The sequence below is a fragment of the Cucumis sativus genome, chromosome 6, assembly GCF_000004075.3.
Source record: "Cucumis sativus cultivar 9930 chromosome 6, Cucumber_9930_V3, whole genome shotgun sequence".
NCBI classification, from domain to species: domain Eukaryota; kingdom Viridiplantae; phylum Streptophyta; class Magnoliopsida; order Cucurbitales; family Cucurbitaceae; genus Cucumis; species Cucumis sativus.
The window spans coordinates 19,818,879-19,831,053 of record NC_026660.2 but is presented as its reverse complement, the minus strand read 5'-3'; the positions used below and the strand labels follow the sequence as shown (position 1 = coordinate 19,831,053).

General features: G+C 28.9%; 2 protein-coding genes across 2 annotated transcripts; one reads left to right on the top strand and one right to left on the bottom strand.

Annotated features, from left to right (window-relative positions):
* Positions 1-418: 418 nt before the first annotated feature.
* On the top strand, positions 419-1,234 carry LOC101221006 (putative RING-H2 finger protein ATL69). Its single transcript, XM_004146755.3, has one exon. It carries the CDS (start codon positions 500-502, stop codon positions 989-991), a length of 492 nt encoding a protein of 163 aa, XP_004146803.1. The 5' UTR covers positions 419-499; the 3' UTR covers positions 992-1,234.
* Positions 1,235-8,406: 7,172 nt separating this feature from the next.
* Positions 8,407-9,741, bottom strand: LOC101212972 (probable carboxylesterase 15). The gene has a single exon (XM_004146723.3). The coding sequence runs from the start codon at positions 9,576-9,578 to the stop codon at positions 8,568-8,570; it is 1,011 nt and encodes a 336-aa protein (XP_004146771.1). The 5' UTR covers positions 9,579-9,741; the 3' UTR covers positions 8,407-8,567.
* Positions 9,742-12,175: the final 2,434 nt, after the last annotated feature.

The window sequence follows — 12,175 nt, the reverse complement described above, 5'->3', positions numbered from 1 at the left end:
TCCCTAGTTTCACTTTCTTAAAGATACCTTTTAAACCCATTCTTGTAAACTAAATACTAAAACGACCAATTTTGGACAACATGGACTAAATGTACATATTTTTTAAAACTAAGAAATCAAAATGATATTTTTTTCCCTATATATATATTAATTATAATTGTTATAATTTATTTATAAAATTCTAAAGTTCAACAACATTATTTATAGGGAGTGAAACATATTAATTATAACTGTTATAAGATTAAATTCTGAATCAAAGAGTAGTTAGTTGAACTAAGTTATTTCAATAGCAAAAATGAAATTATATATATATATAATTCGTTACACAAACTCAGAAAGTGAAAAGTCAAAAGCGCTTTATTTATTAATGAATTGAATTTTCAATTAATATTATTTCCCGCGGAGCTCGGCGCAGCTTAACAAAGGGTGTCCCCTTCGCCCCACCATTCCCACCAAATTCCCCGCTCCCCTCCTTCCTCCCTTTTCAAACCTCTCTCTTATGTCCTCCGCCCACCCTCCTTCCTCCCCCGCCACCGGTCTCGGTCTCGGCTACGGCATTGCCATTGCCGTCAGCATCCTCGTCTTCATCTCCACCGTCATGCTCATCTCCTACGCCTGCATTCGCGTTAAATCTGCCACTACTCGTCCCTCCGCTTCCCTTCCCTCTCCCCCAACCCCCGTCGACAATGTCGTGGTTCTCATGGTTGGATTACACGGCTCCATCATCGAATCCTACCCTAAATTGGTCCTCGGAGAGAGTCGTCGTCTTCCTCCCCCTAACAATGGCCCTTGCTCCATTTGCCTCTCTGATTACAAGCCCCACGATTCCGTTCGATGCATCCCCGATTGTCGACATTGTTTTCACTCTGATTGCGTCGATCAATGGCTTCGTATGAGTGCTACTTGTCCTTTGTGTCGAAATTCCCCAGCTCCAACCCCTCTTGCTACTCCTCTCTCTGAACTTGTGCCTCTGGCTTCCCATGCTAGGTGATCCATCTCCAACTTCTTCTTCTTCTTTCTCTTTACTACATTTTTTTAATTAGGGTTAGGGTTTATAAGTTTTTCTCCATGGATTATTTTTGTCTGTGTTTACTTACTTCACTTGCGTACTTTTCACTATTAGTTTTTGATAGATATAATGGGAACTACTTCAAGATCATCTCTAGTGTTTAGACATTATATGTAAAGTTGAAAATTTTTCTAATAAATCTCCATTTCTACATTTGATTCTTCATCTAAGAATGTCCTAATAGAGATCTAGAACGAATACACATTGAATTTTCATAAACGATTCAATTCAACTTTAGAAAAGTTCCTTAGAACGAAAATTTGGATTAACAAATCATTTCTAGGTCACGGTCACGTTGTATTAGATCCAAATTTCTTTTCTATAATATTCTATGGGATCTTTTTATATTTAAAGAATGATGGCTTTGTATTGATATTAGATATAACCCTTCCCTTAATCCAATCGATGTGTTACCTAAGTGTTAATTAAATTAACTAGTGGAGTTTCTTAGATACACAAATAGTTGAAACATTAATTATGATAATTTCTTTTTGAAATACGATCACTAAACTGTCATCTTTATTATTGACCAATTTTCTTGGGTATTGCAAAATTTTGTATTAGAAACAACATGGGTTATATGATATTCATCAAATATAGTTTAATGAATTAGTTATTAATTAACAGTTAGACGTAATCTACGATTATTTAAAGTATTTTGTGAGGGTAGAACTCTAAATATTAGTTGCTTATTTGGACGCAATTAAACATTATGAATAATTAATTAAGGCTCATTTTGATCAACTATTTTATCTTCATTTTTCAAAATCTTATTTATAGATACTTCTTTATTTCTTGGTTATATACTACAAAAACTGAAGTCAAAATTCCAAAACTTAAATTTCGTTTTTTCTAAAAAAGTGCCCTTTTTGTCCTTATTAATTTAGCTTCTATTTAACTCCTCCAATTTTGAGTTCGTTTTCAATTTAATTTTGAGTTCGTTCTCAATTAATTTTTTATACGGTAAGAGATTTAGATTTGAATTTTGTTTCAATTTGGTTGATATGTTTCAAAAATTTTAATTAAAAATAACTAAAAATATTATAATTAGTTAGGATTTTCAAAGAATAGTAAAATATATTTTTTAGCTAAAATAGTTTTTAAAGGGAAAAAGTCCCCATCTTTGCAATGAAAAATATAAAAAATACTCCATCAACACACGATTAATTTGACACACCAGATCTTGTACCGATACTCAGACGCTTAATATATTTGGTACACGATGTTGTATCAAAATTATTTAGAAGGCTACAAGTAAATTTAATTGTTTACATGTTTTTTAAAGATTTGTTTCTTTACTACAAATATAGATTTGATCGTTTAGATGTTTTTTAAAATTTGTTGGTAGATTGTTTAAATTTGGCTTCAAGGTACACAACATGCTCCTTCCCAAATCTAAACAATTTTTTTTAAAAAGATTCTTTATCTTTGATACATATCAAATTTAAACTATTTTTTTTTCAAGATATACAGAATCTTGAACTAGAAGAATAGAAAAGGAAGATGGAAAGGAGAAGAGAAATTTAGATAGATGAAAAGAAGTGCAAACCAACAATATTTTTATGACTTTTTTATTTTAATAAAGAGCGATAAATATTTTAATATTTTGTTATATTTAAAAAGGCTTTTATATAATTAATAAATATTGCTAATAGTAACTTTTAAGTTTTTGTTATATTTAAAAATATTTTCCATAATTTTTTCTTTAAAGCAAAGTTTTGCATTTAATGAAAATCAATTGTTATAATATTTTGAAAGTTAAGTAGGTAAATTTGAAAATCAATTCAATATATAATATTTTGAAAGCTAAAATGAACGAAGACTTGGCTAATTTTATTTCTGTTTTTGAAAATTTATGGGGAAACTGAAAAAGTTGAGTTTGTTGAGTTTGGTGCGGCGATGATGATGAGGTGGAGGACTTAATGAAAGCCATGTGGATTCCTTTGAAGTTTGTGAAATAAATAAATATGTTTATGAAATTCAGGCGGATTTTTTGGTTTTCTTTTTCATTATTATTTATTCACTATTGCTTTGGTTCAATTTCCAACATTTTTTTTACTTCTCCATAAATTAAATTCAATACTTCATTCATCACTAACAATATTTCTTTTTATAAACATATCTCATTTTAACATTTTATTTCAAATATTCTTTTTCGAGTTCAGATTCTAAGAAAATTTTTAAAATTTCACACACACAATTAAAAGCTTTTAGAATTTGGATGGTCATGTTGTTAGATGGAAGTCAGTGTAACATTATTTTGCAAAAAAAATTATTCTTCCAAACTTTCTATAGTTTTGAAACATTTATAAAAGTGTTCGTTTGTGAATTGAAGTTTTGTAATGATTTAATTTTATTGGTTTTTTTATTATCTACTTTCTACGTAAAAGTTTTCAAAAATCAAGTTAAGTATTGAAAACTAGAATGGATAGTTTTTAAAATTCTATTTCTACTATTTTTTAGTTTTTAGAATTTGGTTAAGAATAAACTATTTTAGCTATGAAAATTATGGTACGAAATTGAGAGAGAACCGAGCAAGTTTTTTAAAAGTAAAACATCTTTTTGGTAACTATTTAGCTTTTTATATTTAAAAATTTAATTTTTAAAATATATCTTTAAATATGTCACTATAGTAAGGAAATGGAGAGAAATTAAAACAATCATAAATTCAAAAATACTGAAAACGAATTGTCACAATGTGGGAATTAAATGGTTACCAAACAATGCTTTCATTTTTTGCTATCTACTTTTAGAATCTAGGTTTGTTTACTCAATATACATATATGTTTGGTATCACTTTCACCTTTCCTATAGAAAGGTTTGAATATTTCATCCAATTCTATTAACAAAAATAAGTTTTTGGAAACTAAAAAGAACCATTAAACAGAAGAAAAAGTTTTGTTGTAAATTATTTGGTTAAAAAATATTCAAATGTTTCCTAAATCAAGAAAATGAACACAACCCTAAAAAATCCAAGTGGAAAATCAAATATTATAAAAGGAGGTAAACTATTAGATTACTCTGTGAACACCTTTATGTATGTTGAATAGTTCAAACATATCGTCCCTAACTTCGCCTTTGACCTATTCAATACTTTTAAAATTCATGAATCTACTAAACCTATTAGATAAAATTTATTATAAGCTCAAAATTTTACATGAATAGACAACTTTTTGTTATGGCTCAACACTAATCTTATAAAATATGAGATATAAATGTATAGGGTTAGGAAGGTTTTAGGTCGTGGTGTGTGGTTGTCTTTTGGTGAATTTTACTTTCATGGTATGGACTCCCATCCTATGGGGTATTGTATTTGTAGGGATTGGACTAGGATTGGCCTAACCCTAATCCACCAAACTTCAATAATCACCATAAGAAATTGGGACTCTCTCGACGCAGAAAAAGGCATCGGCAAAGCAACATCGGAACAAAAGCCCATCCCCAATACATAAAAGTCCATGTCAGATGAGACAAGTACTTCTGATGTCGTGGTTCAAAACGTTGTGAGAAGATAAATAAATAATTAATTTCGCATTTTTCCCGATGTCTCTTTGCACGGAGTCAGGGAAAGCTTAGTCATTCCCAACACCGTAAGTAAAACGTCGAGAGAGGTGAAAACTATTCCCGACTTTTTACTTATGACGTCGGGAATATTGGGTGTCTCCCGACGTCTTCGATGTGCGTTGGAAATTCTCTTATAAAAATCCACTTTAGTTCTATAATTCACATAACTGAAAAGGAGAAGGCCGAATAGAGTTGAGAGAGAGACCGAGAAAAGAGAAATCCACGTCGCGAGAAATCCACGTCACCACTTGAGTTGTCACTTTTTATTCTAGTAAGTGGTTTAGTTTAGTTATTGTTTTGTTTTAGTTAATTAGTTTTAGTATTTAGATTTCAAATTAGTTTTAGGTTTTAGTATTGAATTTGAATTTGAAGTGTTGTTAGGATTTAAAATTGAAGTTAATTAGTTTGGATTTCAAATTTTCAATTTGAATTTAGCAATTATACGAATTCGAGGAGAGTTACATTGAATGGGGGAGGGGGGTTATATTGTGGATTATAGACGTTGCCCTAAATAATTTGTATGTGGATGAATATTATTGTGTACATTTTAGTTAAGGTTTATCGTTGAAAAATGTTGCTTTTATACTTTATAGTTAGTTTGTGGTTGAATTGGATTTATATTTGATTTTGTAGGAGTTGTTGAATTAGAGTTAGTTTATGGATAAATGTTGTGGAATGTTGTTATTGTTGTGGGATGTTGTTGTATCGATATTTGTCGTTCAACTTGCTACTAAGTCTACTAGTTAGTTGAAGTACTTGATAAGTTATTAGTTTTTGTAACTTTTTTCTTCTACATGTAGTAACAATACAAGAACATAAATAATTAGGTGCATGTGGCGATACCCATTTGTGGTTACGTCCATGTTCTATTGTAGCTAGGTCATAGATACTTGATTTGATTTGAAATTACGTACTAATTGATATTGATGAGATTAATTTTGCTACAATATATCGGATACACTCAGATTGTTTGAATGCTTGAATATGCTTGATGTTTGAATGCATATGGGTTGAAGCACAAGCATTTTATGAAAAATGTTATACATTAACGAACAATGTTTTCATCTAATTACAAGATGGTGGCTTAGGATAGGTCTTTGATCTAGTGAAATATGATTTATTTTTTGTTTTTCCTTTTAGATTTTGATTAATAATGATATTCTTTTGTGGGTTTTATATAGTGTTTCTATTGTGTGTGAAGTGATTGAATTTTGAGTATTTGTTTTACCTACCTGGTTGATTTGGTGGATTAATAGAGTGACATGCATCTTTTTTGTCAAACCATTGTTCAAATTACAAAAAAAAAAAAAGAACAATAGTCTCAATCTAGAATATAGTTTTCATCTCGATTATTAATTTTCATAAGTTTTATAATTTTATAAAATTTAAAATTATAAAACTTAGGGTTAAATTTTTAGTTATTAGGTTTTGGATTTAGTTTCTAATTTGATTTTTAAATTTTAAGATGTTAAGTTTAGCTTGGTTTTTAATTTATCCATAAATTTCAATATGTTTCACTCGTTAGATTTTTTTAATTAAAAAATTAAATTAATTTTAATTGTGATGAAAAATTAATGAAACTAATTTGATTATTTCATTCTTTTTCTTATGATATTTAAGTACGTACAATTTTACTACGACGCATTAGAATTTGTATGAGGACACTATATTTAAAGTCTTGTCTTTAGGTTGTTTTAAAGTAAGTTTTACCTTGAAATTTTTCTTCCAAGTTTAGATCGAAAGTTTCTTAAATTTTGTACTTTATGTGTTGAATTGCATGTCAAGAGGATTCAAGTGAGATTGATCCATACGACATCAAGGAATTACAAGATCCTGATAAGGTAATTCTTTTGCCCTCAATTATTGGTGTGAACTTGATTTTAATAATGAAAGATCTTTTAGTTGTATTTGCTCCTTTGTTTCCTTATCAAATGAGAAAAACTTGAATGTATAGTTTGTATTTGCAAACTGTTGTGTTTGTTATGATTAAAGATCTCTTAGAGACATAGAATTTTTATACAATACGAAAGATACATGTTTGCTTACTTAGATATATAGATGGTTATAGGATATTATAGTCATCTCATTTAATTTATTTGTTTTAGAAATGTAATGTTGAAGGCGGTTTAATACTATTTGTATACAAGTCTAAGGGTGGATGTATATGCCCTCTATTGAATAATTGAAGGTATTTAAAAATAAATAAATAGAGGAACTCTTGACGCTGTATTGACAGCATCTTCGACATTCATACAACGTCGAGAGATGTCTAGGAACTCCCAACATACTTCTCTCCCGACACGTGTCCTGATACATAAGCAAGACTTTTCTGACGCTTTTTATATATATTCCGACGATTTTGTGCGTCGAGAAGGCCCTCTTTTCTTGTAGTGAATATTTAGCTTGGGTTCGAATTCAAATTCTTTCTTAATTGATGATACCAACTTTTTGGGTTTAACTTTAACTAACATAAATCACAAAATCATAGATGTATAATTAGTAGATCAATAATGCAAAAATACCAATTTATTAAGGGAAGTCATATTTTTAATAAGAAATTAGATTTACTACATAATTAAAATATTTTAAATCATAAATATAATAATAGTATTTTTAAACCTCAAGTCCCAAAAATTACAACTAAAATTTAAATCAAGATAAAAAAAAATTGTGTACATTTAAGATTAACTAGTGAAATTGACATTTACATTGCTTCAAATTCTCTTATTCATACAATTAATTGGATCGTAAGAGAGAAAATACAATAATCAAATTAAAAGAAGAAGAAAAAAAGTTGTAATTCAAAATAAAGCAACTACACCCACTGAAAATTTAATTTAAAGTAAATATTATCGTCCAAAAGATTATAAATTGGTTGTATTAGATAAATCATCGTCTCAAAGATTGAAACTAATGGAGTTCAACCACGAATCTTGTCGAATATTATCTATATTAGACATAAATAATTTTCATAACTTTACTTTTAGTTTCTAGTTTTATCGTTTGAAAAGTTTCTCGTACCAATGAAGATAGTTGCTTTTACTTATTTACTTATGATCATCACAATTCTTATTTAATTGACGTAACTTTGGTTACCTTTCCTATCCCATAATATGAGGGAAGACGATGATATATATACGTACTTCTAATGTGTAAGCTTGGAATTGTTGCCTAATTAGGTTATTAGTTTTCTTTATCCATTTTCTTTGGCATGATAATGACAAATGTTCATTGGAATCTGTGGCTAATATTCAACAATAAGAAGAGAAGAAAAAAAAAAGCAAAACAAAATTGCTTTTTCTTTTCAAATTTTGGAAATACAACTCAAGTAATTGTGGCCTACAAATTGGTCCATCTTTTGTAACCTTCTGTCAAATTTTTGGAGTTTTCTTGTATTTTTATCATTTTTATTATTTATATATTGAAGAGGCTAAAGATCGGGTAGAAGAGAAGGATATTGTCTTTTCTACTCATTTTCATCGTGATCAAAATATGTAACTCCGAGCAGTTCATCATGCATGGTTGTGTTTCGTGATATGTTCATCTATTTGTTTGGCTTTGTGATTTGTCTATTTTTGTGAAAAAGTAAAAAATGGTATTTGTAGGGACCATAATTGTAATCCTGAAATTAAATTTCCTTTTTATGTAAATTTAATTTTAGTTCATATAGTTTCAAATTTCTGGGATTTCACGTTAAATTTTAAAATTACATCCACATATTATCGTGTTTATTTGCATGAAAAGTATGATAAATTAATTTGGAGAGACCAAAATTAATTAAAGTAGGATTTGTGTTATTTTAAAATTTATTTTATCAATAGATGAAGGCTCAAGGTGTAACTTTGAAATATAAACTTTTGAAGAAATTAAATTTCCCACGCCCACGTACGTCGTTGATAAGAACTAGCATTATTATATTCACCGGGAAACGCTTCTAATGTTGCTTAATGAATCGAGCAATTCCGGCGAAGAGGCGGTCCGATTCAGCAGCAGTTTCAGGGTCTAACTTCAAAGCAATCTTATTCAAATAAAAGCTATGTCCCATTCCTTTACTCATTAGAATCTCCACTTCTTTATTCGCCGCCTTCATTGCTTCATAATACTCCATTTGAGTGTCGATTACCAAATCCTTCTCCGCAACGCACAGTAAAAACGGTGGCAGATTTAGCTTTTCAAGAGGCGGCGCCGCCCTTCCCATTGGACATGTGATCGGATTATCCTTTGAACTCCCAACCGGTAATGCGAGGTTCAGAAAGTTGTCTACCATATCCAGATTCAAGAACGGCGATTGTGGATTCTCCATCTCTGATTTGCTTCGTTTTGCTCGAACAAAACCGGGATGAATTGGAATTCCACCGGCTAATTTCAACGGGGCGAGATCGGTTTCTCCGGCTAGAGCAGCGACAGAGTGAACAAGGTTTCCACCAGCGCTATCTCCGATTAGGAAAACGCGGTTGAAATCTGCGTTTTCGACAATCCAAGGCTCGATTTCGTCACCGAGAGCCACCGATTGAAGCCACTTCAGACCGGACAACCCGTCCTCGATCGCTGCTGGAAGACGGTGCTCCGGCGCTCGACGGAGATAAACAGAGACACAAATTGCTTCGGCGGATTTCACAAAATTAGTGTAAGTATGATAATACATAAACCAATCCGCTTCGCTAATACAAAATCCACCGCCGTGAAAATGTAAGACAACCGGAAGTTTCTTTACTTCGCCGCCGCATTTCACCTCCGGTAAATAGATCCGAACACGAAGACCAGAGTTCTGATCAATCACCAAGTCACGAACGGCGACTCCGTCAATGAATTCATCGTGAGGCGGAACAGACTCGGCGACAAACTTGACCTCCGGCGGTCCATTCCAGGTCCGATCAACGGAGCCATCGTCGTAGAGTCTGAGCCAACCGGAAACGTCGAGAACTAAGCTTTTTCCTTTGGTCATCGGAACTGTGAAGGAAAACAGAGTATTAAAAAAACGGTGGAATAATGGAGAAGAAATTGAGAAGAAGAAGATATGATGGAGAGAAATTAGGAAGAATGTATGGGTTTATATAAAAACTGAGAATTGGAATTGAACGAAGGGGAAATGTGTAATGGGAAATTAGAGATGAAATTTTGAGGTTAGTTCGTCCGAAAATAATTGAAACTTTTATAAAATTCTGTTCATCATCTTCGTCATTTTATCTTACGTCACAATTTTTTATAACTTTATTACTAATTTTAATTCTTTAAATTTTTAAATGTTCGCTTTCATATTACTTTAATTCTTTAAATTTCCAAATATTATAATTTTACCTACTTTTTTTCAATCTAATTCTTGATTTTTTTAATTAAATTTTATTGTCTATTCATTCTAATAATTATGATATGACACATTTGAATTTTTTTTTTATTACAATGAAAAAGTTAGTAAAATAACTTAACTTTTATTTTAATTTAGTGAAACTTCACTAATCCTTTTAGATGGTAGTTTTGCCATTTATATAGTTATTGTTAAAAAATAATTCCAACAAAATAATAACATGTTAATAATAATAAGAAGCGTGTCAATCGGTATATAATATATATAGGTGTCAGTTGATATTCATGTTCGCAATAACTTAAAACTTAGGCTCTTGGTTTATTGAATTTTAATTTTTAGAAAATTAAAATATTTTTAAAAAAATTACATTCATGCCTAATAGAGAGTAATTTAAAATACTTTTTTTTTAAAAAAAATTATAATTGAATGGCCAACAATAACATTATTTTTTTTCTAAAAAATGTCACGTTCTACATATTAGGTAATGTCGGTAATTTAGTGACATATTTTTATATAACAAAATGGACTAAAATTTTAACATTACATAAAATTATGAAATTGTCGGTGTTCGTATGTTACTTAATTGGGTTTTCATTTCGACAAATATTACATCGATACATTTAAAATTATTCCTATAAACTAATCGGGACCCTTAAAAAAACATCTTGGCTCGATCACATTTCTCCACCCCATTACTCATTCAAAATATTTGATAGAGAATACTTATATATGTATATTTTAAAACACAAAACAGATGGTGCAATGTGCAATAGTTCTTCAAAAGATGGCAAGTTGTTTTTTGTTCGCTAATTTTACTCTTCATATTTGATTTTTCTTATAGATATATAATAAAATCTATTTTAACAAAAATTAAAAGTATTTAATTTTTGTTGTAGTTGTATATTTATTCTAAATTAAAAAGTCTGATATGACATGAAAAAACCATAGTGATCCATTGATATCTATTATTGATATTTTACTATATTTATTAAAAAGGAAAACTATTTGTTTGGATCTACAACTCATAACAAATTTAATATGTTTGAAATATCGATTAAAATTAGTTTTGATTATTTGTTTTGGTGTACACATCTACCTAACCATTTTACTTTATTGTGCTTCTACCACCCTTTTATATATATATATTATAGACTAATTAATTTACCATACCAACTTCAATATTAATTTTATCAATATGGTATCATTTTTTTTTATCTTTTCGGACCATTTTTTTTTCATTTAAGTTATTCAATTGGATATTTGTAAAAAAAAATCATTTAGAAAGATACTTAAATACTTTTAAATCATTTTATTAGATTAAAATAAAAACTTTTTTCTCAAATAACGTAAATAACGAAAGTATTAACAAAAATAAAGTAGTTTTAGTTCCACGCCTTATTTCTTTCATTATCTATATATATATATTACAGATGCATCCTACGCTTTCTTATTTTATTCATTATTTATATTAATTGTGTGTTTCACATCTTATTCTTTCTTTTTTCATGTATATGTATGGTCCACATCTTTTATATTTATATATATTAAATATTTCAATCTAAAAAATATTTTCTCATATTAAAATTAATATCAACTTTTTATTTTTATTTTTTATTATATATATATACACTTTTTTTCTTATTAAAATTAATATCAACTTTTCAATTTTAATTTATTTTTTATTTTTCTTTATTTACATATATATTTAAATTTTAAATTTTAAATTTTGCTTATTAAAATCATTTTTAGTCAATTTTTTTACTAAATTAGAAAGTGAGTCAACTTTAGAAAATCATATGAGTAATTTATTCAACATATGTATATTTATTTATATTACCTAAAAATAATAATTTGCTAATTTTGAAATAAAACTAATTTCCTTATCATTTTGCTATATTTAAAATATTCAGAAAAAAATGGATTTCAATATTAATATTAAATTAATAAGATACTAACGAGACTAAATAGTTTCTTAATTTGATTAGGGTAGTTTCCTAATTAATAAGATGTGGAATCCACAATTAATATAAATAATGAATAAAATAAGAAAGTGTAGGGTTCACTTGTAATATACATATAAATAATTTTAAAAAATAAGGTGTGAGACTCAAAACTGCCATATTTTTTTCAATAGTTTGATCCAACCTTATTTTTGTCGTTACTTTCTCGATTTACGTTATTTGAAAAAGAAAAGTTGTAAAAACAATTTAAGAAAATATAAATGAGTAATTTAACTT

Excerpts from the sequence above, each read along its gene's own strand:
- LOC101221006 (XM_004146755.3), top strand. The coding sequence starts at position 500 with ATGTCCTCCGCCCACCCTCCTTCCTCCCCCGCCACCGGTCTCGGTCTC.
- LOC101212972 (XM_004146723.3), bottom strand. The coding sequence starts at position 9,578 with ATGACCAAAGGAAAAAGCTTAGTTCTCGACGTTTCCGGTTGGCTCAGA.